Source organism: Chelonoidis abingdonii, chromosome 22 (genome assembly GCF_003597395.2).
Source record: "Chelonoidis abingdonii isolate Lonesome George chromosome 22, CheloAbing_2.0, whole genome shotgun sequence".
Lineage (NCBI taxonomy): Eukaryota > Metazoa > Chordata > Testudines > Testudinidae > Chelonoidis > Chelonoidis abingdonii.
Genome location: NC_133790.1, coordinates 31262630 through 31286284, shown reverse-complemented (window position 1 = coordinate 31286284; position 23655 = coordinate 31262630). Strand labels below are relative to the sequence as shown.

The 23655-nt window shown below is 53.1% G+C and overlaps 1 protein-coding gene across 2 annotated transcripts in view; it reads right to left on the bottom strand.

The window, feature by feature from the left end:
- Window positions 1-926: 926 nt before the first annotated feature.
- Window positions 927-23655, bottom strand: part of GAS2L1 (growth arrest specific 2 like 1) — a 36851-nt gene continuing 14122 nt past the window's right edge. The window contains exons 2-5 of one of the 2 annotated variants that reach the window (XM_032764642.2): window positions 19667-19774; window positions 15406-15502; window positions 14291-14723; window positions 927-3460 (exon numbers count right to left, since the gene is read on the bottom strand). In XM_032764642.2, the coding sequence (XP_032620533.1) occupies window positions 1801-3460; window positions 14291-14723; window positions 15406-15502; window positions 19667-19774 (2298 nt within the window). In that variant the 3' untranslated portion in view covers window positions 927-1800. The remainder of the gene's footprint in view (window positions 3461-14290; window positions 14724-15405; window positions 15503-19666; window positions 19775-23655) is intronic. The other variant, XM_075059965.1, reaches the window with a different exon arrangement.

Below are 23655 nucleotides of genomic sequence, written 5' to 3'. Positions count from 1 at the left end.
CAGCACCAGAGTGCAGGTGGGGCTGGGGCTTGGCTCTTGGGGTCTCCCCCTTACCTTGCTGAAGATGAGGGCAGCTATTCTGACAGTCAGGCCCAGGTGTTCTTCCCTCTCTGGCAGGGCACAGCAGGGGACCTGACCTGTGGAACGTGTGTTCCCATGGCCATGTAAGAAGAGTCATCGTAGCTGGCCCCAGGGGGACTTGTTCCACACTCCAGTGCTTGGAGCAGAAGTTGGATCACGGGCTTAACAGTAGCATCCATGACTCACCTTTCCTAGCACAGGAGCGTGGTGGAAGGACCTCCACCCACTGAACAGTGCCCAGCACCCGCTGCCCCCAGCCCGTCGCAGGTTTAGAAATCTCCTCTTGACCTAGGCCTGCCAAGACGAGACTCAGGGAGGCAGAAAGCTGGGCTGGGTCAGGAGCAGCAGCATGCGACATGCTGGGCAATTGGCCTGCCTCAGGCAGGACGCTCCTGAGATGCTGGCTTCTGTCCCAGCAAGTAAATCCCCCTCCCTGCTCTGTCGCTTTATTTTTTGCTGTAGTTCTCATCTCTGGCCAGCACAGACCATTGCTCTGAGCACTGGGAGCAGCCAGCTGTCCTGCTGCTTCCCCTTGGCAGGGACACAGCCCCTGGGAGGAGAAGGTGGAACAGCACCTGGAGAGGATGGAGGAATCACGTGGGGGATTTCCCCCAAAGCTTCCAGCTCCCTCTGGATGGAGTATGCCCCATCCCCCTACACCCTGACGCCAGGACAGTTTGATGGGGAGGGTGCAGAGCTGGGTGGGAGGGACAGTAGATTTGGGACATGGCTGAAGCCTGCCTAGATTTCACCTTTGGGGTTGACCTAGGGACAGGTCTTCTGGCGCCCCGCCCCCACCCTGGCAGTGTACAAACCAGGCCAGACAGGACGGGGGGGTTGGGTCATTATTTTTATTGTCCATCTCTATGTCCCTAGGGTTGAGGCCAGACATGAGGGAAGCAGCAGTCTATGCAGAGTATTTATATGTACAGACACTCAATATATTATCTCTAGATACAGATGTTATTAACAAACATACAGTACGTCACGGTCAATTAATGCTGGGAGCCCCAGCCTACTGGAGGCCGGCAGGTGCTGCCGAAATGATGTGCAATATGGTTTGCTAACCCTTTCTCCTCAAAACCAGAGTCAATTAAAGAAACCCCAACTAAAAATAAAGTCCAACTCCCCTGCCTTCCCCTCGGAGACTGCTGTGCAGCTCGGTCCCTCTCTGCTTCTGCTCAGAGGAGGTGTGCCCCATCCACTGCGCCCTCTCTCCCAGCGATCACACCCCCAAAGAATGGTCACAGAGCCTCTTGAGTTTCAGTGCAGAATGATGGAGTGCCCTGCGCTGGAGATCAGAGCGCTTTGGGGGGCAGAAGGCCCAGAGGACATCTGAGGGTGTTCAATCCCAGACCCCCAGAACAATTCTGGTCTGAAACCAAGGAAAGTCTAAGACACCCAGGAATCCAAGGCTCAGGAACGTCCCCCTAAAAGCCAATTCACTTAAGAGATCTCAAGTTAAATCAAAGCCACCCAGCTTCCCAGCCCCAGCTCTGGCCCTGCAAATGGAAGCTCCATCCCGAGGTACCTCCAAAAATAAAAAAAACTCTGGGGCATCTGGCCGCCCACCCCTTCGCCGCAGCAGCAGCAGCAGCAAGGCCAGGACCACCACAGCAGCACATCCAAGGCAGCAGGTGCGGGACATGGGGATCTGGGAGCAGCAGTGGGGAATGCTACAGGCCGGTCCCTCCATCTTGTACAAGTGCTACCAGCCCATCAAGCCCAGGCGTCCTCGTCTGGCCCTCTTGGCTCCATCTGGCCCTGCGGCGGCTCCATGAAGGAGGAGAAGACGCTGTGAAAGGCTCTCCAGGACTTATGCTCAGCTGGGCGCTTGGGAGGGCTCCCCTTGGGTGAGGCACCGGACGTCTTGTAGCTGAGCGGTGTGGGTATCTTGGAGGGCTTCTTATCTGGCTGAGTGTCTACACGTGGCTTGGCCTTGGGCCTCAGCTTCAGCTTGTAGATGGAAGGCACTCGGCCTGGTTTCTTCAGGGACTTCTTTTGCCTCAGCACCACCTCCTGCGTCTGGAGTACATCCAGCATTGCATCTAGGGACGTCTCACCCAACGACCCCTCCACAGAGTCCTCCTCAGTCTTCATCGGCTCATCTGGGGCCGAGGCTCCCAAGTCTGTGTCAGAGCCCGCAAGCTCCAAGATGGTCCAGGCCGCATCCATGCCCGGACCTGACACCTCTACTCCCTCGGCCACCTCCTGGAGGTCATTCAAGGCTGGGTAGTAGTTACTTTCATCTGAGGAACTTGAGAGAGCTGGCTTCCTCCAGCATGTGCCCGGCTCCAGCGCCACGTGGGAGTCCCAGCCAGACCCATCCTGGAGCTCAGTGGGGCCGGTGCTACAATTGGAGGCCCATAGGCGCTGGGATGCAGGGTTCCTCTTGGGGTCATCTTTGGGCCGCTCACCAAAGTCTGCCTGGAAGCTGTGCTTGCTGAAGAAGTTTAGCGAGGAGGAGGAGGAGCTGGAGGAGCAGTAGGCAGAGTCAACGGCTCCTGGGTCTGGCGTGGTCTGCTGGAGACGCCCTGGATCGTGAGCGCAGCCCAGGGACACCCCATTATCTTCGGCCAGCTCAATCATCTGGGAGTTGGCCAGGAACTCTTCCTCCAGGCACCGGTACAGCTGCTGCTCCTGGCTGGGGTCCAGGTGCAGAGGGGTCCGGAAGCTCTGTGCCAGCTCCTCCAGCTCCTGGCTGAAGCTCTCAGTCAGCTCCCTGGCCTGGAGGGTCTCCTCAGACAGCTGCTCCCTCACAGGGACCCTTGGCTCAGTCTTGTCCACCTGCCACTGCCTCACAGACCCCAGCATCTGCTGAGGTGCCCGGACCGAGGGCTCTGCCAGTTTGTTGGCAGGAAGGGATGCTCTGCGACTGGTGGGGGCAGGGCTTCTGGAGCTCACCCGAGCGAGGTGCCCGCGAGTTGGGCTCTTGGTCCTGGGGGTAGCTCGGCCAGAATCTTGGCCGTTCTCCTTCACCTCATTGGCCCGTGCCCAGGAGTGCTGCCCATCCTTCCCTCGGCTGATGAGCAGCACTGACTCCCCGCTACCTCTCCCCTGGCTCCGTGCTCTGGCACTGGGCCTGCCAGGCCTGTTCACCATGCGAGACCGGCTCCGCTCCTCGGGCTCTGCCCTCCTGGCCCCCACCAACGGTTTCGGCCCCAAGAAGACCCCGCGCTCCCGTGACTGGCTGCGGCTCGAAGGCTGACTCCTAGGGGCCCCCTCGGTCATGCGCCTCCCCACCTCCTTCTTGTGCGCTGTTCGCAAGGCACCGTCCTCACCACGCCTCCTGCCCAGGGTGCCACTCTGTGTGGATGACGCGGAGGAGTCGCTGTCTCCGGAGAGGCGTCTGGCTCTGGGGGGCAGCTGGTCTTGAAGCCTGGAATGACAAGAAGGAAAGGACGTCAGCGCCATATATGGCTGGGGTGGGGGGCGCGGGGAAGAGAAGAGACTGCTGAAGACAATACATTTCACTGCCCAGGGCCGGCTTTAGGAAGTGCAGGGCCCAATTCTAACAGTTTCAATGGGGCACTGGCAGGAATGACTTAAAAAAAAACAAAACACAACAACATGTAAAAAAACACGTGGGCCTTGTATTCACCGGGTGGTGCTCTGAGTCTTTGGCGGCACTTCGGCGGTGAGTCCTTCACTCTCTCCAGGTCTTCAGCAGCACTGAAGGACCCACTGCCAAAGTGTCGCTGAAGACCCAGAGTAAGCGAAGGACCCGCTGCTGAAGTGCCGTCGAAGACACGGAGAAAGTGTAGGACCCACCGCTGAAGTGCCGCTGAAGACCCAAAGCACTGCCAGGTGAGTAAAAATTAAAAAGGCGCCTCTAGCCAGGGAAAGGATTCTCACTGGGCGCGGGACCCTCTTAGGCGCGGGGCCCGATTCGGGGGAATTGGTGGAATAGGCATAAAGCCGGCCCCATTAGGGGCCTCTGCTGCTCTGCATGAGCTGCCAGGGCAGGACAGCTGTTCAGGCCCCAGCACCTGGCACCAGTGTCCCCCTCTCCACAGCTGGGATGTGTCATTCTGACCCAGGCCCCAGCTCCAGACTAAACCCTTGTAACATCCCTCTAGACCAGGAGTGGCCAACCTGGGGCTCCGGAGCCACATGCGGCTCTTCGGAGGTTAACATGCGGCTCCTTGTCTAGGCACCGACTCCGGGGCTGGAGCTACAGGCGCCAACTTTCCAATGTGCCGGGAGGGGGGCGGAGGGGAAGGGAGGGGAGGTGCTCACTGCTCAACCCCTGGCTCTGCCCCAGACCCGGCCTCCACACCTCCCCTTCCTGCCCCCTCCCCCCGAGCCTGCCGTGGCCTCACTCTTCCCCCCCGCCCCTAGCCTCCTGCATGCCACGGACGAGCTGATTGGGGGCAGGGGGAGGCTCTGGGGGCGTGAGGGAGCTTATGGGGGGCAGCTGATGTATGACTGTGGCTCTTTGGCAATGTCCATCGGTAAATTCTGGCTCCTTCTCAGGCTCAGGCTGGCCACCCCTGCTCTAACGCTTCTGCGTTGAAGTCTCGGCTCCCAGGGCTCGCTCTGCCGAAGGCCATGCAGCAAACCTGGCTAGAGTTGGCCTGAGACCAGAATCGGGCCTGGCCGCAGAGCTGGCTTGGAGGCTGCTGCTGCATCATGCCCCAGCTCACACGAGCTGAACAAGAGGCGTAAGCACTTTAGCCAGATAACAGCTTATGTTCCCAGCAGGAATAGCGGCACCATTCCCCATCCAGCCCACCGGAGGGCAGCCTCCGCCTCCACAGCAAAATCCGCTTTTCAGATGCATCTGCCTGAGCTTTTCCCCTCCCCAGTTCCCAAGCTGGCAGCATAGCACCCAGCCTCTCTGTTCTGGGCTACCAAACTGTCCCTGCGGAGCACTTTGTTCTCAGGAGAGAGCGCGCCAGGCCTGGAATAACAACAGCCCATTCTCTGCTGATCCCTCCCAACCGGGACCAGCCACATGTTACAGATCCCTCTGTCCATTCCAAGCAGCCCAGTTCGCCTGGACGCAGAAATCCAGTGCTCCACATTCCAGCCTGAGGAAGCCTTCCCCTGCTATCTTAAAGGGGGCACATTTCGTTTCCTACCCAGATTTAACACACGAATACAAACAAGGTAACATACAGCTAAACATCCTGGGACAAAGCCTTAGCCACTCTGCTTTCCTGACTTCTAGTTCCTCCGTCTTAACACTGAATCCCCTACCGCCCGTTTCTGATCTATTCAAGTAGCAGCACATACAACCTCCACCTGCAGGCCTGGGGCGTTTCGGGCTTTTGTCACTAAGCAGCTTTAAAACTTTACTGTTCCATCAGCACCCAACCAAGATCGGGTTCATTGTGCTAGGTGCTGTACCAACACTTATGTGAGGCAGGTCCTGCCTCAAAGAGCTTACAAGCTAAATAGACAATGGAGAGAAGGGAAACTGAGGCACAGAGAGGGGCTATGACTCAGCCAAGGTCATCCCACAGGTCAGCGACAGAGCCAGGAGTAGATCCCAGTGGGACCATGCTGCTCCCCAGACGGACAGACAAGACTTTAAGGCCACCGTGATCATGTAGTCTGACCCCCTTGCACATCACAGGCCACAGAACCTCACCCACCCACTGCTGTAACAGAAACCTCAAATCTTGATTTAAAGACTTCAAGTTGCAAAGAATTTATCACTGACATGAGTTTAAAACTGCAGAGGAAGGCAAAAAACCTGCACATGGACAACTGCAGACACGATCTACAGGTGCTGACTTTTGCTTTTGCCGGTGGGTGCTTTTGAAGAGGTGTGTGTGTTGGGGGGTGGGGCACTCTGCCACTTTTGGGGGGAGCTATTTTCAGCATAGTTATACAGTTCTTTCATATTCTAATTATTGAATGGGTCTGTCATTGGTATCTTTACTATTTAATAATGATTCAATTGTTATGAACTACATAATTACATTATCAGGAATTACAGTATATTAAAATCATTGCAATCACAAGCTGTCTTCACTAACGTCCCAGTTTAAAGACTTTGTCTCACTGTAGCTTTCTGGATGAAACTGTCAGCAATCTTATTCACGTCTAGTTCACAAAATCATAGAATCTCAGGGTTGGAAGGGACCTCAGGAGGTCATCCAGTCCAACCCCCTGCTCAAAGCAGGACCAATCCCCAACTAAATCATCCCAGCCAGGGCTTTATCAAGTCTGACCTTAAAAACCTCTAAGGAAGGAGATTCCATCATCTCCCTAGGTACCATTCCAGTGATTCACCACACTTCTAGTGAAAAAGTTTTTCCTAATATCCACTTAGACTCCCCCACTGAAAACTTGAGAGCATTACTCCTTGTTCTGTCATCTGCTACACTAGAAACAGTCTGATCCATCTTCTCTGAAACCCCTTTCAGGTAGTTGAAAGCAGCTATCAAATCCCCCCTCATTCTTCTCTTCGCTGCAGACTAAACAATCCATTCCTCAGCTCTCTCATAAGTCATGTGCTCCACCGTAATCATTTTGTTGCCCTCCACTGGACTCTTTCCAATTTTTCCACATCCTTTTTGTAGTGTGGGCCCCAAACTGGACACAGTACTCCAGATGAGCCTCACCATGTTGAATAGAGGGGAATGATCACATCCTCAATCTGCTGGCAATGCCCTACTTATACAGCCCAAATGCTGTTAGCCTTCTTGGCAAAGGGCACAACCGTTGACTCGTATGCAGCTTCTCGTCCACTGTAACCCCTAGTCCTTTTCTGCAGAACTGCTTCCTAGCCATTCGGTCCCTATCTGTAACAGTGAATGGATTCTTCTGTCCTAAGTGCAGGACTCTGCACTTGTCCTTGTTGAACCTCATCAGGTTTCTTTTGGCCCAATCCTCTAATTTGTCTAGGTCCTCTGTATCCTATCCCTACCCTCCGGCGTATCTACCACTGCTCCCACTTTAATGTCATCTGCAAACTTGCCGAGAGTTCAGTCCACGCCATCCTCCAGATCATTAATGATGATATTGAATAAAACTGGCCGAGACCAACCCTTGGGCACTCGCTTGATACCGGCTACAACTAGACATGGAGCCTGACGATCACTACCCATGAAGCCTGACGATCTAGCCAGCTTTCTATCCATCTTATAGTCCATTCATCCAGCCCATATTACTTTAACTTGCCAGCAAGAACACTGTGGGAGACCGTATCAAAAGCTTTGCTAAAGCAAGGAATAACACATCCACTGCTTTCCCCTCATCCACAGAGCCAGTTATCTCTCATAGAAGGCAATTGGGTTAGTCAGGCATGACTTGCCCTTGGTGAATCCATGCTGACTGTTCCTGATCACTTTCCTCTCCTCTAAGTGCTTCAGAATTGATTCCTTGAGGACCTGCTCCATGACTTTTCCAGGGACTGAGGTGAGGCTGACTGGCCTGTAGTTCTCCAGATCCTCCTCCTTCCCTTTTTTAAAGATGGGCACTACAGTAGCCTTTTTCCAGTCATCCGGGTCCTCTCCCGTTCGCCATGAGTTTTCAAAGATAATGGCCAATGGCTCTGCAATCACATTCACCAACTCCGGCCCCATGGACTTGTGCTCATCCAGTTTTTCTAAATAGTCCTGAACCACTTCTTTCTCCACAGAGGGGTGGTCACCTCCTCCCCATACTGTGCTGCCCAGTGCAGCAGTCTGGGAGCTGACCTTGTTCATGAAGACAGACAAAAAAAGCATTGAGTACATTAGCTTTTTCCACATCCTCGGTCACTAGGTTGCCTCCCTCGTTCAGTAAGGGGCTCACACTTTCCTTGACTTTCTTCTTGTTACTAACATACCAGAAGAAACCCTTCTTGTTACTCTTAACATCTCTTGCTAGCTGCAACTCCAAGTGTAATTTGGCCTTCCCAATTTCACTCCTGCTTGCGTGAGCAATATTTTTATACTCCTCTCTGGTCATCTGTCCAACCTTCCACTTCTTTTAAGCTTCTTTTTTGTGTTTAAGATCAGCAAGAAATTCACTGTTAAGCCAAGCTGGTCGCCTGCCATATTTACAATTCTTTCTACACATCAGGATAGTTTGTTCCTGCGACCTCAATAAGGATTCTTTAAAATACAGCCAGCTCTCCCTGGTATTGTCTTGATGCACTTTAAGGACAGCTATATATTCAGTTGCGTCTGTCCTATTGATGACCTGAGAAAATTTTTAAGTCTTCTGAAGCTGGTGAATGAGCATTCTGCAGTTTAGGATCATACAGGCAGAGAGAGAAGGATTCTTATGAATTTGCAGTACTCTGGAAACATAGTGCTTCCAGAGTACTGGAAATGACTCCAAGATCTCTTTCTTGATGGGTAACAGCTAATTTAGGCACCATCATTTTGTATATATAGTTGGGATTATGTTTTCCAATGTGCATCACTTTGCATTTAACATTGAATTTTGTCCGCCATTTTGTTGCCAAGTCACCCAGTTTTGTGAGATCCATTTGTAACTTTTCACAGTCTCTTTTGCACTTAACTATCCGGAGTAATTTTGTATCATCTGCAAACTTTGCCACCTCACTGTTTGCCCCTTTTTGCGGACCATTTGAATAGGACTGGGCCCAGTAAAAGCCACTGGGAACACCACTCTCCATTCTGCAAATGGATAATTTATTCCTACCCTTTGTTTCCTGTCTTTTAACTGGAGTGCCTGGCGGTGCTTTCAGGTTCGTCTACCTGTGCTTAATTTAATGACAAGCCTTTTGCTATCTTAATCACCCTGCCGCTGTTTATAAACAAACTCCCTGCCCTAAGGGTAGACCTTGATAGCAGCACAGAACTCATCAAATTCCACACTCAAGCTCTTGCTCCTGGGTGTTGAGCACCCACTATTTTTTTCCTGTGGGTGCTTGAGCTATGACTTAATCCACCTCCTCCAAACCTGGCTTGCTTTGTAAACCTGAAGGAGGCTACCAAACAAGCTAAGTTTTAAGTCATTCGCTCCAGCTAGTTTTGAGGCACATCACTGCAACGGTTCTGAACGGCACGTGAAATATTTTTTCCCATGCTCAAATAACTCCTTCAAAAATAGCTGTGTTCCAGCTTTCCAGAAATGTTCACCTTTGGGCTGGAAAAAAAATTTCTGCCCAAAAGGAATTCTGAGTTGGAGAAAGTTTCTAGCACCAGGAAAATGGAAGACACATTTCAAGAACGCCTACTTCGATGGAGTCCCCTCTCAGCTAGGTGCTATTTAATACAAATACCTTGGCGATAATGATCTCTAACATCCTGGATTGTATGGTATGGGTGAGTCATTTCTGCTTAACTATATGGCTGGATAAATATCTCATACCCACACAGGAAGCCAGCAGGCTGATCCTGAGCAAAGCTGATAACGAGAACTAACAATAGATCTACAATGCAAGTGAGCTCCTGGCTGGTGGAGAGGAGCAGCACTTGGTTCCACGACACTATAAACTTACTGGGGGCTCAGTATTGTGGAAGCCCTGCCATGGGTGTCCCTTGGCCCCAGGGCCTGGATTCACCAGTGGGCAGCCAGAGCACAACACTGCCAACCCCCAGCACTCCAGAATGATGAGCCAGGCCCCAGACCACTGGGAAATTTAGCATTGCATGACTTCAGAGCCAGAGAGAACGTGCCTGGGCTCTTCCTTTGTCTTCTGCTGTTAAGCTATTAGGGGTCACGTTTTCCAGCTTCTCTGCCACCATGGGGACTAGAAACTTGGTTTTACTGTCAAGCAAAAGCTGAGATTCTCCCCTCACATGCTGACTCCCGGAACTAGGCCTTGCAGAGAAACCCCAAACCTCACAAGAGAGGGGGCCACGCAGAGGTGGGGGACTCGGCCCTTGGTCCAATTATCCCCATGCCCTAGGAATCCAAGATACACTGCCAGGGCTTTGTGCCCACTCTGACGGGATGGCAGGTCCTCTAGAGCAGTGGTTTTCAAACTTTTTTTCTGGTGACCCAGTTGAAGAAAATTATTGATGCCCGTGACCCAATGGAACTGGGGATGAGGGGTTTGGGGTGTGGGAGGGACTCAGGGCTGGGGCAGAGGGTTGGGGTGCAGGGGTGAGGGCTACAGGGTGGGGCCGGGAATGAGGAGTTCAGGGTGTGGGAGGGGGCTCTGGGCTGAGGTGCGAGAGGTGGTCAGGGCCCTGGGGTGGGGCTGGGAGTATAGGAGGGGGCTCTGGATTGGGGCAAGGGGTTGGGGTGCCGGAGGGGGTCAGGGCTCTGGACTGGGGTCAGGGATGAGGGCTTTGGGTCTGGGGGAGCTCAGGGCTGGGGTAGGGAATTGGCTTACCTGCGGCGGATCCCAGTCAGCGGCGCAGAAGGGGTGCTCAGGCAGGCCGCCTGCCTGTCCTGGCACTACAGACCGCACTGCACCCCAGAAGAGGCCAGCAGCAGGTCTGGTTCCTAAACAGAGATGTGCAAGTGGCTCTGCGTGGCTCTCCCCCACAGGGACCACACACATAGGGAGCAGCCTGCCTTAGCCGGGCGGCACCGCCGCCGGTACTTTTAACGGCTCAGTCGGCAGTGCTGACCAGAGCCGCCACGACCCTTTCCATGACACAGTACTGGGTTGAAAACCACTGCTCTAGAGTGCAGGGCCCAGTGGGAGAGTCCCCTGGGATTCTCTTTGGGGCAAACTGGCCTGCAGTTGCCAGCCCCTGACAGTGGAGGGGGCAGGAGGATGACCCTGGTTCAGCACAGAGCTGAGGCCTGGTCTACACTACGCGTTTAAATCGATTTAAAGAGCGTTAAATCGATTTAACGCTGTACCCGTCCACACTACAACGCCCTTTATATCGATATAAAGGGCTCTTTAAATCGATTTCTGTACTCCACCCCGAATAGAGGCAACCAAAGTAGCGCTAAATTCGATTTAACATATCGGGAATTAGGTTGTGTGACAGAAATGGACGTTATTGGCCTGCCGGGCCGGCTATCCCACCCCAGTCTGCACCCTGACGGCTCCTGCGGACAGCTCAATCCCTGAACTTGGATGCCCCTAGCGGGAGGTGTACAACCAGGAGCAAACGCCCTCTACCCCGCGAACTTATCTGCGATTACATAATGGTTGCTTTGCCCCTAGCGGTGGGACCTTCTTCTTTGATCCCCTGGTCCCGAGGCGACTGGATTTCCGTGCAGTCTTCCAATCCCAAAACGAGCTCCAGCATTGGACCCCGTTGTACGGGGAAGACATACTAGATCTTGATCGCTGTTATGGGGGAGGACAAACTCGTTGTATCAGAGGCTCCCGTTACAGCACCCCCGTAATCGCGCAACTAGGTTTTTTACTGAAGAAAAATCTCAGCGACTACAACGTGTCTGCCGTGCCCAAGTCACTAACAGGGTCCAGGAGACTTTCAAATGGTACGTCTCATGGATGGAGGCTGCGGTACTGAGGGTCCCAGCTTCCCACAGTCCAGCATCTCCCGAAAGTATTTGCATTCTTGGCTGAAGCTCCCCAATGTTGTAGGTTCAAACACCCAGTGATTCTGGCGTTTGTTTCAGGGCATAGCTCCTCCTTCCTCCCCACACTGCCCCCACCACGTGAAAGGAAAGGGAAAAGAAATCATTTCTTACTTTTTCACATGTTCACCTAAATGTGTAACTGAATGCTGCCTGACGTAGATCGCGTGCTGCAGGCGTGTAGCAGCGGGTGCGCTACTGTCCCCCCTCCCTCCTCCCCGGTTCGGATTGATGGTCAATATGAACTGCATTATTCCGCTCGTTGCCATCAGCCCGTGAGTGCTCCCTGGCTCGTCGGCCTCAGGTGCGGAAAATGGAGGATTATCCGGTCGGCACCGCTGCGGTAAACATGGAATGACCTCCCAGTTACTCCCAGTAGTGGCATCTGCACGAACGGCCTAGGTCCTGTTCTCTTTCTCTTAGCAACTGCGCGGCCTGCGCTTCATCCGACCCCCCCCGCCCGTCTTCTCCATGTCGTAAAGAAAAGCATTGTCTGTACCTTGCCTTGGACTAGTCATATAGCCCCTTCAGGAGCTGCCTCCCCTCAATTTCTCTCCCCTCAACTAACCTAAGTGTCTTCCTCGCTCTTTATTCCTAGCAATGTTTCTCTAATTCCTCTCACTTTCGCATGCGGCGGGACGACATGCAATAGGGCGTGCCCAGAAGGGTATGGGAAGAGAGGAGAGGAAGCAAATTAGTGGTGGATGTTTTTGCGGGGGCACCTCCCCCTGTGAATCTGACACGGTAGCAGCTGTCGTCTCTTCTCTATACGACCTTGCCCTTTCCCCTGCTACACTATGCCCCTATATCTTAGCAGGAGCTGACTTCCTATTTTTAGAACCATAGAGGGACAGCTTGACTCTAAGTCAACTGAAGTCAATCTCCATGTTTTGCTTTTTCTGTCACGTTGCACCCCCGGGCCGACTTTCAGCCAGGGCACTCATGATCGCTAGCCAGCGGACGAGTACAGTAGGGGGAGATAACCGTCATTCATTGCCAGTTTTCTCGCCAGATAGACGGGTACAGAAACGACCATGTAACCATACTCTTGCTAATTCAATTGCAAAAAAAAAGTGAATGCTGTGTGTTAGCGCTTGGTGAAGTATGCCCTCCTGTCCGCGGCATCCAGTACACATATTTCGGGTTGACGCGGAAAAAAAAACACAAAAAAGGCCTAGTAAGCTCCATGGCTCCATGGTTGCTGTGTGCTATGAGTCTGCCAGGGCAATTCAGCGGAAAAACGGTGCCGGAAAAGATATTGATTCAGCTATGTTTCTCCGGAGGAGGAATGACTGACGACATTTACCCCGAACACCTCGCCTGACAATATGAGTTCTCAACCCAGAGGCTTTCAAGCGGGCTCGAGTTGATGGGGGGAGACTGCTGGGTAGCTATGGCTAGCTACAGAAGAAGTCTATCCCACCATGGCAACGCTTTGTCAGATTCGGACGTTAGCCCTCGGAAACCAATGGATGCACACGCCCCGAATATTGTGCTGTTTAGGCCACCTGAATCAATTTATAATATCAGTTTTATAAAACCGATTTTAGCTAATTCAATATTATCCCGTAGTGTAGACGTGGCCTGAGTTTAGGGAGCATCTCATTGCTCAAAAGGGGAGCAGAGAATGATGCTCGGGGCAGCAAAGGGGGGCAGGCAGCTCCTGCTGGCCATGGGGGGGGTGGGGGCTAGAGTAGAGAACGCACCCAGGGGAGCTTCAACACCCAACTCTGAACATCCAGGGGAAGGTTTGAATCTGGGTCTAGACATCCCTGCCTTGCCTGGGGATCTCGCAGAGCCCAGACTCATGGGGTCGGAGGCTGTTGCTTTCCAGAGCCCTGGGCTGGGGATCTGGGGCTAGAAGGTGCCCACGGGGAGCGCTTGGCCTTGGCCTAGAGAAGTTGTTATTGTTTGGGAAGTGGTTGCCATGGCGGTCGGCAGCTGCTCGCCTCCCCCATCCTGCAGCAGCTCCCAGGGAGTGAGTCAGTGGCTGGCTGGCTGAGCAGGCCCCTGCCGGCTGGGCGGGGAGGGAGCGCCTCTTCCTCTGGGAGGGGCAGGACGTGACAGCCGCCACCAGAACTGGCGGGGGGAAGGGGCTGGATTTCCCCTGACACAGAGGCCCTCCTGCCAGCCCACCCACAAGGAGCCTTGAGCCCCCCTTCCCCTAGTAACCACCCCAGCCCTGCCTACTCTATCTTCCCAAGGATACTGAGGTGGCTGGGCAGCCACCACATCACCCCTGCATCAGCCCCTCCTCCAGGGCTGGCAGTAAAATGTGCCCAAAGGACTGGAGCTGCTGCACCGCTCTTCCCCTGAGAGCCAGGCTGGGGCCCAGATACACCCCACGGACAGCCTGGGAGTGAGGCCCCCTGATGCCCAAGGGTTGGGGAGGGGCACAGTCAGTTGCCCCAGGAGAGTGCAGGGGATTCTCAGTGCACAGAGATAGGGAGTATGAGTCTGCTTGCAGCACAGGGGGATTGCACTCTATTACCTTAAGGAGATGTGGAGCGCCCTGTCCCAGGACACACCATGTGTGGGTCTCACTGCCCCCCAAGGCAGGGGGTGAATCCTGGCCCTATTGTACGGGAGGGAGAGAAGATCCCTAGCCCTGTCTGTGCTCTGGGAACATAACCTGCACCTTGCCCACACTCTCTGCCAACTCGGGGGCATTTCCCTGTTCCATTCCCTGGGTATGAACACACCAAGAGCCCTCTCTCCCAGATCCCCTAAGTTTTGCCAAGTGAGGTGGCCTGAGGATGCTGGGATGGGCATCGCTGGCACATGCTACCTGAGAGTGGATGAAGCTCGCGGCTCAGATACATCGCGGTGGGCCAGTGGTGTGGAGCTCCTCAAGGGACTGGAGGAGCTCTGGCCAGATGAGGGGACTGTACCAGCCCTTGGGGGGAGCGCTTCCAGCTTCTCCTGCCTGACGTGTGATGTCACATTGGGGATCGGCCTTGAGGAGTCCGATTGGACAGACAGATCTCCTGCCCCCCTGGCCGGATGGCCGGACCGGTCCATCTTGGCCTGGGTCAAGTCCCCACCAGCTGAGAGCCGCTTATCGCCCATGCGGAGGGTCTCCGTTGGCCGGTAGGGGTTCATGCCTTCCGAGGTGCGCTGGGAGCTGGGGCTGGCAGCTCGGGGGCTGGAAGAGAAGCTGCCAGGAGATGCCGTCTTCTGGGGGGAGAAGCCCAAGGCACGTGTCTGCATTAGACGATGCGCTGCAGAGGGAACAAAGTCATCAGCATGTTGGCTTAGGGAAGACACTGCAGCAGAGCTTCACAGGGGCCTGGCTGGGATCAATGGGCCCTTCACGTTTCCCATGACCCTTCCTCGGGACGTCTGCTAACAGGCAGCCGTTCCCTTCCCCGCTGGGCCTTTCTGCTGCCTCCCCATCTCTGCGTCCTGCTCAACCCGTCAGCTCTGCAAGTGCCCAATGGATACCACCAGAGGATGAGGAAAGCTGTGTATGTAGCAGGATTTGGCCAGAGACAAAGCCCTGATCCCAGAGAACAGTGGGAGCATGAAAGGGAATTGGCCTTGGCAAAGAGCTCATGCTACTGGTGGGGCCAGAGCCTCTGCCATGGGGGCCAACGTTCAGCCACAAGGGGTCGCTGTTGCAGCGCTGCAAAGTCCTCTCCCCTCAGGCCAGCACGGGCCAGCCAGGCTTGCCTCTATAGGCTCGGAGGAGCAAGGTGCAAGGAGCAGTAACCAGCCGAAGGGACCGGGCTGGTAGAAGGGTCTGCTGCAGTGTCCCAAGAAAACTCATCCACAAATGAGGCATCCTTGGAAAGGAGTGAAAGTGACTGGCATGCACAGTGAGTATGGGGCAGGGGAGTCTCTCTGGCCCCAGGCCCTCTGGTAACTTGCTGGAAGGGATGAGTCCTCTCCTCACACACTCACAGAGGGAGGCGCATCGGCAGGGATCGTGCTTGTCCAGGTAGTGCTCCAGGGTATCCCATCCACCACCTACTCGCACCATCACGTGGCTTCTCAGTACCTGGCAGGGCATCAAGGAAACAACGCCCGTCAGGGTCATTGTGGCTCAGTCAGCTAGCACACCCACGCCTGTCTCTGAGCAACACTGCTCCCTCTCTCGCCGAGCAGGCCTGCAGTGGCGCTAACTCACTGCTTACAGTATTACTATGTGACACCCAGGATTTTACCAATCAGACTTTAGAGGAACCATTACATCCACTGCATATGCAGCCACTTCTGGGGTGTAAACTGGCAGCACATAGCAACCAAACATAACACTTCAGGACAGGAAGTGCAAAAGAATGCTGTATCCAATTAAAGCTGCAGCAGGAATTTAGGGAGGTAGAATGCAATGACTAAAGCTAGAATTTAGCTGGGTCACTACAGTGATTATTTCTATAGTGCTTTATGTTCAAAGCACTTGATAATCATTTAACTAATTAATCCTAAATTATACCTGGCTACCTCACAGCACTATTATCATCCCCTTTTTAAAGAGGGGCCTCAGTTTCCCTCACTTGCCAAAAGCCACACAGTGAAAGAGTAGCAGAGTTGGGACTAGAACCTCTTGAGTCCTGCAGACTGCACTGCCTCTTGGCACCTCAAAGAGCACAGCACCCCCTAACACCATAACAGGGCATTGGTTCAATGCTGATGCCTCAGCACCATTTCCAGCAGCATCTGTGTTCCCCTTCAAGGTCACCCATCCACATGCTAGCCAGGCCCAACCCTGTTTAGCTTGTGAATTCTGATGAGATCACAGCCCCAGGTTGTTAGAGCCAAAACCTACCCTTGCTGAATAGTCGTTTAAATAACACCAGACGTCTCAAGGAAAAGGTCCCTGCTCACGGTGGTGTCACTGCACCTGTCCTCCCTTGGCCTTTTTCAGGATGAGAAGGAAACTGCTTGGCTCGAGATTTCACTTCCTGCCATGCATTCCCCACTTGAAACCCCCACCCTGTTTGGGATATTATGGTCGGTTACTGTGGTGGGGACTGGCTGTAGCTCCAGCTGAGCTGTCAGCAGCAGCTTTGCGACTGGCTGTTATACAGGGTAGGAGAGTCCAGTCACCCTGCTTGGCACTCCCCACCATCCAGTCACTATACACACTGCTACCTCGCTATAACGCCACCTGATATAACATGAATTCGGATATAACGTGGTAAAGCAGTGCTCCGGAGGGGCAGGGCTGCGCACTCTGGTGGATCAAAGCAAGTTCGATATAACACGGTAAGATTTTTTGGCTCCCGAGGACAGCATTCTATCGGGGTAGAGGTGTACCAAGCATTAGGCTTGTTCTACAGATGGGGAAACTGAGGTATGAGGTGAGAAGCTGAGCAAGAGACTTGCTCAAAGCCAGAGAGGTTTTCAGATCCCAGCTCTGGCACAGAACTCTAGGTTCTCGCTCTCAGTCCTGAGCTCTCACCACTAGACTGTGCTTCTTAGTCATCCCCATGCGTAGCTATGGAGACAGGCATTTACGTTTACTTTGTAGCAACAGGACCAGGGCCATCTACAGCAAGGAGGTCCTGTGGTTAAGGCACCAAACTGGGACTCAGCAGATCTGTCTTCAATTCCCAGGTCTCCACCACCAAGTTCTTGTATGACCTTGGGCAAGTCACTTCTCTCTCTGTGCCTCAGGTTCAATCTGCAAAGGGGCTATAATACTTCCCTATGTCCCAGGAAGGTTGCAAATTTGCTAATATACATAGATTCCAAGGCCAGAAGGGACCATTGGAGCCATTGACTCTGACCTCCTGTATCACACAGGCCAGAGACCTGCCCCAAAATAATTCCTGGACCAGAGCTTTTAGGGAAACCTCCCATCTTGATTTAAAAACTGGTCAGTGATGGAGAATCCATCACAAATCTTGGTCAACTGTTCCAATGGCTAGTTACTCTCACTGAAAAATTTACACCTTATTTTCAAACTGAATTTTTGTAGCTTCAACTTCCAGCCATTAGATTGTGTCAGACCTTTCTCTGCAACACTGAAGAGCCCATTATTCAATATTTGTTCCCCATGTAGGGACTTATAGTCTGTCATCGAGTCACCCCTGCACCTTCTCCTTGTTAAATTAAATAGACTCAAAGGCAGGTTTTCTGATTTTTTAATCATTCTTGTGGCTCTTCTCTGGCCCCTATTCAATTTGTTGACATCCTTCTTGAACTGTGGGCACAGGACGGGACACGGTATTCCAGCAGTGGTCACACCAGTGCCAGCCACAGAGGTCAAGTAACCTCTCTACTCCTACTCACAATTCCCCTGTTGATGCATCCCAGGATCACATTTGCTTTTTTGGCCACAGCTTCACAGTGGGAGCTCACATTCAGCTAATTATCCACCACAACCTTTTTCATAGTCACTGCCCCCCAGCCTAGAGTCCTCCATCCTCTAAGTATGGCCTGCATGGTTCCTAGGGGTATATATTTACGGGTAGCCATATTACAATACTTTGCTTTCACTCAAGTTTACCAAGCACTCCGGCTCGCTCTGAACCAGTGACCTTTCCTCCTCATTATTTACCACTACCCCAATTTGTGTGTCATCTGTAAACTCAATTCTCTATTAATCAGGTCCTGTATCAGCCACTCCATTACCTGGCTGGGCTCAATATCAGGCTGACAGGCCTATGATTACCAGAGTTGTCCCACTTTCTGTTTCACAGATTGGTACATCACTAGCTTCCTTCCAGTCTTCAAACCCCACCGTGCTGGAGGAGGCCCATATGAATCCTGGTATAGGAACCTGTTGGACTTGAGATGCAAATACTTAGTGCGAGTGCAAGGGCAGCTGCAGCTTTCAAATCTGCAGAATTGCTAAATCTGAAGTTTTTAACCATCCGTTTTACTTTTGCAGTTCAGCTTTAAGGGCCAAAGACCCTGTTTCCCCTTAGAACAGGGTCTCCAGTGAACCAGTGCTACGTAAGCGGACTTCTTTCTGCAGCACACAGGATGCTTTACAAGTATGGGAGGGCCAGCTGCTCTCCAAACCCCAAAGCCAGGGGTCACTCAAAGCCCAGCTCTCCTCCTGAAACTCCCTCCAGGTGGCTCTCCTTGCCTGATACTCTGTATCCATGCATGCGGACCGGGCATAGCTTTTGGGTTTTTGTGGTCCTGGCACTGAGCCTCAGGACTCAGGACATCTAGGACCCATTCCCAGCTCTGCTACAGACTCTGTGTGTGACCTCGAGCTGTGATAACATTCCCGTTGGGCAAGGCACCTACACGCTCCAGCCCATGAAATGAGGAGATGGAGGCAGGAAGTGGCCAGCTTTCTCCTGGCACGTTAGGCATGGACTCCCACAGTGCCGGCCCCTTCTGGGTTGGCATCGTGAGGCTTGGGTCTGTACAGCCCTAACCCAGCCAGCTCTGATGGGCATCAGCTGGCATCAGCGGAGCTCTTCACGAGTAGCCAGCATGGCACCCTTGGAGGCCTGCACCCTGTGATCTCCTCCATTCCAAGCTGCTGAAACAGGCCATCCACCCCCAGCATGTGACCATTTCTCCTGCTGCCCCCAGGCCACAGCACCCTCAGGATCACTGAAGCTCCAAGGCCAGTCAAAAACGCAAGACTGGGGCAGCACTGGGCAGGAAATAAACCTGGACGCTGTTGGCCATGTAGAACTAACGGCATCTTTCCAGATACTGCAGATCAGGTGTTTAGCAGGACCTGGGATCGTGACCAGAAAAGAACCATCACATGAATTATGACAGGCTGAGATCCCATGACACAGACAAAACTTCAGGTGTCATCTGGCATCCCCCTTAATCCAGCAGCTACCAGAGCAGAACAGGAATACAGACCACTTGATAGCTGCTACGTGCTGTGCAGATACTCATAACCTGTCCCCAGGAAGTGGGTTGGATATTAGAGTCCCCACTGTTGGGCTCATAGGTGTGGCAATTTGCTGTAAGGTCACCCCGTGAGCCCAAGCAAAGCTGGGATTAGAACTCAGGAATTCCTGGCTCCCGTCCTGTACTCCAGCCACTAGACAACACTTCCTCTCAATGAAACAGAATCCCCCAGGCCCACAACCTCTGGTAGCAATGTCTAGGGAAGAAAGGAGGGAGACCCACATTCTGGTATTGCTGGGGACCAGCTAGTGCTCGACACAGAAGAGACAGGGGGTGTGGGGAGAAGATGGGTGGTTTAGAAAGGAAATGTGGCTGTGGAGGATCTTACTCGAACAAAGATCAGCGCGTTGGAGTCTCCCACTTTATATTTACCCTCTGAGACTTTGATCATGGGAAACTGAGAGGGGCAGGTACAGCAGCCCAGAATCTCTCGCACCTAAGAGAAGGAGGAAATTAAATTATTAAAGGTCAGTGCCACATACAGGAGATGAACCCCCAGCCCACAGCAGAACCAGGAGGTGACTGGACTCACAGCCATACACAGCGAGAGCCTGTCCTTCTTGAGCGGAGGCAGGGCACAGGACACCCGGAGCCACCACCAAGAGCAAGCCACGAGCACCCCCAGGAGGGCCACATCCCCGCGCCCACCTGCAAGTGACTGGTTACAGGCCCTGGACGAGAGTATCCCAGGCTGATTTTGGAGACCTGGAGCAGATTCTGGATGTGGTGCCTGGGAGGAAAGGGAGCCAGGTCGGGTTTCTCGGCTTGCCTGGATAGAATTCTGGGTTCAGTCCATGGGAGAGGAGGACCCAGGCTGGCAGGCCCAGAGAGTTCTTCTAAGCAAATAAAACAGTGCTGATCAATCCACCCCAGCGCTGCCACGGTTATCCCGTGCTATCCCGGGCTGACCCACCTGAGCGCCGCCACGGTTATCTCATGCTGACCCATCCCAGCGCCGTCACGGTTATCCCATGCTGACCCATCCCAGCGCCGTCACGGTTATCCCACGCTATCACGTACTGACCCACTCCAGCGCTGTCACTGTACCAGGCAGCCCATGTTAGCCAGGGTGTGCGAGTGGGTTACGAATCTACTACTGCCTTCTAGCAACCGAGGGAGTGTATCGGAGGCCCCTTTACCTCAGCGCCTTGAATGGATTTACCATCTCAGCAGCCATGGGGCACAGGCAGGGCTATCACCCCCTTGCACAGATGGGACACAGGCAAAGACTCAGGGAACAGCTACAGAACTGGACCAGGGGAGGGGCTAGTTAATATTTTTTTTAAATGGAAGTTGAGATTCTCAAGTAATCACAGGACTCTGGGAGCTGGGGCTTTAAGTAAAGCATCAAATATTGGGAGACTGGCAAACAAATAAACAAAAAATTGCCAGAGTTGACAACACTGCATCCATTGTTTGGGAGCTTGGGAAGCCTGCCCAGCACTTCCCATGCTTTCTCATACAAATTGCTTTGGAGAGCAGCACAGACATTGTGCCCCCGGTTCCCACCACACACACACACACACCACACCATTCAGAACCCCAGGAGGGAGGGAGCCAAGGCTAAGTGCTCAGCAGCCAAACCCAGCACACAAGTTCAGAACAGAGAAAATGGCAGAGCTCCTGCAACTCCAGCTCTTTTGCTCCTGAATAAACAAACAATTACAAAAACTATTAACCTGCCACTAGGTGGATGGCAGCCCAGCAAGCCAGGGCCAGCCAGGAATGGGAAAAGGACACATTGTGCAAAGTCTAGCGCCTCCATTATGAAAACTGCCCGCGCTGCATTCACTCTGGTGACCCTTGGACACCTTGTTTATGTCAAGCTGAAAGGAGTGAGTTCCAGGAAGGCTTGTGCAGGGACAAGGTTCCCAGAGATCCAGCTCTCTATTCTGTTCCCTTTCGCCCTGCCCCGACTCAAACCGTCTTGACAAATCATCCCCAGTGGCAAATCAATCGATTTCCAACCCATCTTCTCTCCGTGCTGCTACTCACAGCAGCCACACTGGTCACTGCTCTGTCGGGAGGCCACTGACCCAATGGTGGCTTGCAAACCATTCTTTTAATTGTGTTGGATCTTTCCAGCTTCTTCCTGCTGGATAATGACGGGGGCGTTCAGCTCCTATCTGCTCTTAGAGATCTCGGGACAGGATGGCTTGTTTCCCCTGCTTTTGCTTTTTAAGAAGATTTCAGAAGATGCACAGTCTGAGTGGGCAACAGGTGCTGTATTGCTAACAAAGGCCTTGTCTGCATGCAGATTTCAATCCAGTGTTGGCCACTCTTGCCATGTTATCAAAGATCTCACTGTATCTGATGTTTACTTAACAGTCAAGCTCCTGGAATCCCGTAATTACATGAGACTCTCAGGTTCCAGTTAACAAACACGAAAATGTAAGTTTCTAGCAGTCAGTGTGTTGGAGAAAAAGCTTGAAAATGTGATCTGGACGTGACTCAAAGGCTTCACAAACCAGAAGGCACAGACCACAATATTTCAATAACTACGATTTTTAAGCCAATCTCAGGAGCTTTGGGGACCTCGACTCAGGATTTTGAAACACATGGGGACAGCAATCCTGTAAAATCAATTTAGCTAGACTAATGCAAACTGGTGCCACTCTGCTTTCAGTGAACTTTAAACATATCCATAATTGACTCCAGGCATCCACACCAAAGTGCGTCCACACAAGGGTTGGCAGCGGTTTAACTACGCTGGTTTAGTATCATGTTCTCAAGCAGACAATCCCGGTCACCTTTAAAATGCACCAGCCACAAGCAGCTGGTGCTTTTGAGCTGGACAATGCAGTTTACCTAAATCACTGAGCTAGGAAATGGGCCGAGTTCGAACAAAAGCACAGACAAGAGATGGATCCCACCACAGGAAGGGCCTCTGTCTCCATCAGCACAGCCTGCCAAGCATCTGCAACAGGTTCTCTGATTTATCCTGGCTACTGCTACTTCCTGGTGCGACTTCCCCTGGGAAAATGTACGGGACAGCAACGAAACTGACCAACCTTTGGGAGCAGATAGCGGCAGGGCATGGGAGGAGACGGATTTTGCTGCTAATTAGCAATGCAAAGCACTGAGCATGTGGCATTCCAGTGAGACATGACAAGACCCATGGAGTCCCACTCGCCTCAGGACTTGCAAACCTCTCCTCCATCTGGAAATCCCGCTCACAGCACCCAGGAGGGCCAGTTCCCTCAGGGGAGGGCCAGCCAGCCAGCACTGCCACCCAGCTCCTGCAGCCCACTGTAGAATTACTGCACCCGATGTATCACAAAACAAACTGAGTGCTGGTGGAACCATTCCCAGATTGGCCTGTATGGGGAGGGTGGAGCAACCGTCCTCCAGACGGAAGTGCGCGCCACACGGCTGATTGATCACCGCCCACTAGAACAAGAGGGGGAGTTTTGTCTGGTAGTTCCCCCACTAAAAGCTGAACCTAGACTATGGAACTCCCTGCCACTAGAGAGAGCCTTGCTGATTCAGAAACAAACTCAGCCCTCTGGCCACACCCTTGTCTACACCGGAGCTTCCAGCCATCAGTGACCCATAGCTGATCTAGTTGCACCAAAGCAGAGTCCTGCTAAGCTACCATTTGTGCTAGGGAAGGTTCCCACGGCTTGACACCAAGGGAGGCTGTGCTCATAGCACCCATGCTGGTTTGCACTATGGGTTGGCAGCAGCACACCGAACTCAGTGCAACCCCAGCAGAGGTAAGACCACGGCTTTCCCGTCAACTTCTGCCCAGTACTGTATACTAATCAAGGCGGGAAGGGAGGGGAGAGAATGTTGTTATCCTATTTTTAAAGGCTTGGCAGGTGCAAGGAGGCCACTGGGAGGCTGGGTGAGTACTTAGACAGACAAAGCTTCACGGCTGAACACAGGAAATTAAGAGACAAAATCCCGTCAGGCTCATCTAATCCCTCATGCTGCAGAGAGCTGGATGCAGTGAGCTGTGGAGCTCCAGCCCCAGCGCTCCCTTCTCCACACTGTAATTAGTCTGCAGCCTGCTCAGCCTGCATATGTGGCCCAGCTGGCTGGCTGGGCTTCCTCCAGGAAGGCAAGCGTCCCAGCACTGCCACGGAGACTGGCCCTCAACAGCTGCTGGCTCCAGGCCACAGCCAGAGCATCAGGGAGAGGCTGGTATTTACAGACCCTTTGAGACAGACCCCAGACCCCAGTGTGAAGTCTGCTGTCACTTCCACACAGGGGGATGGAGCCCTGGGACATTAGAAATCTGTTTTGTGTTAATCACTCAGATCAAAAGGGATCAAAATCCTCCTTGCCGCAGGCAGCTACAACTTAGCCCCAGCA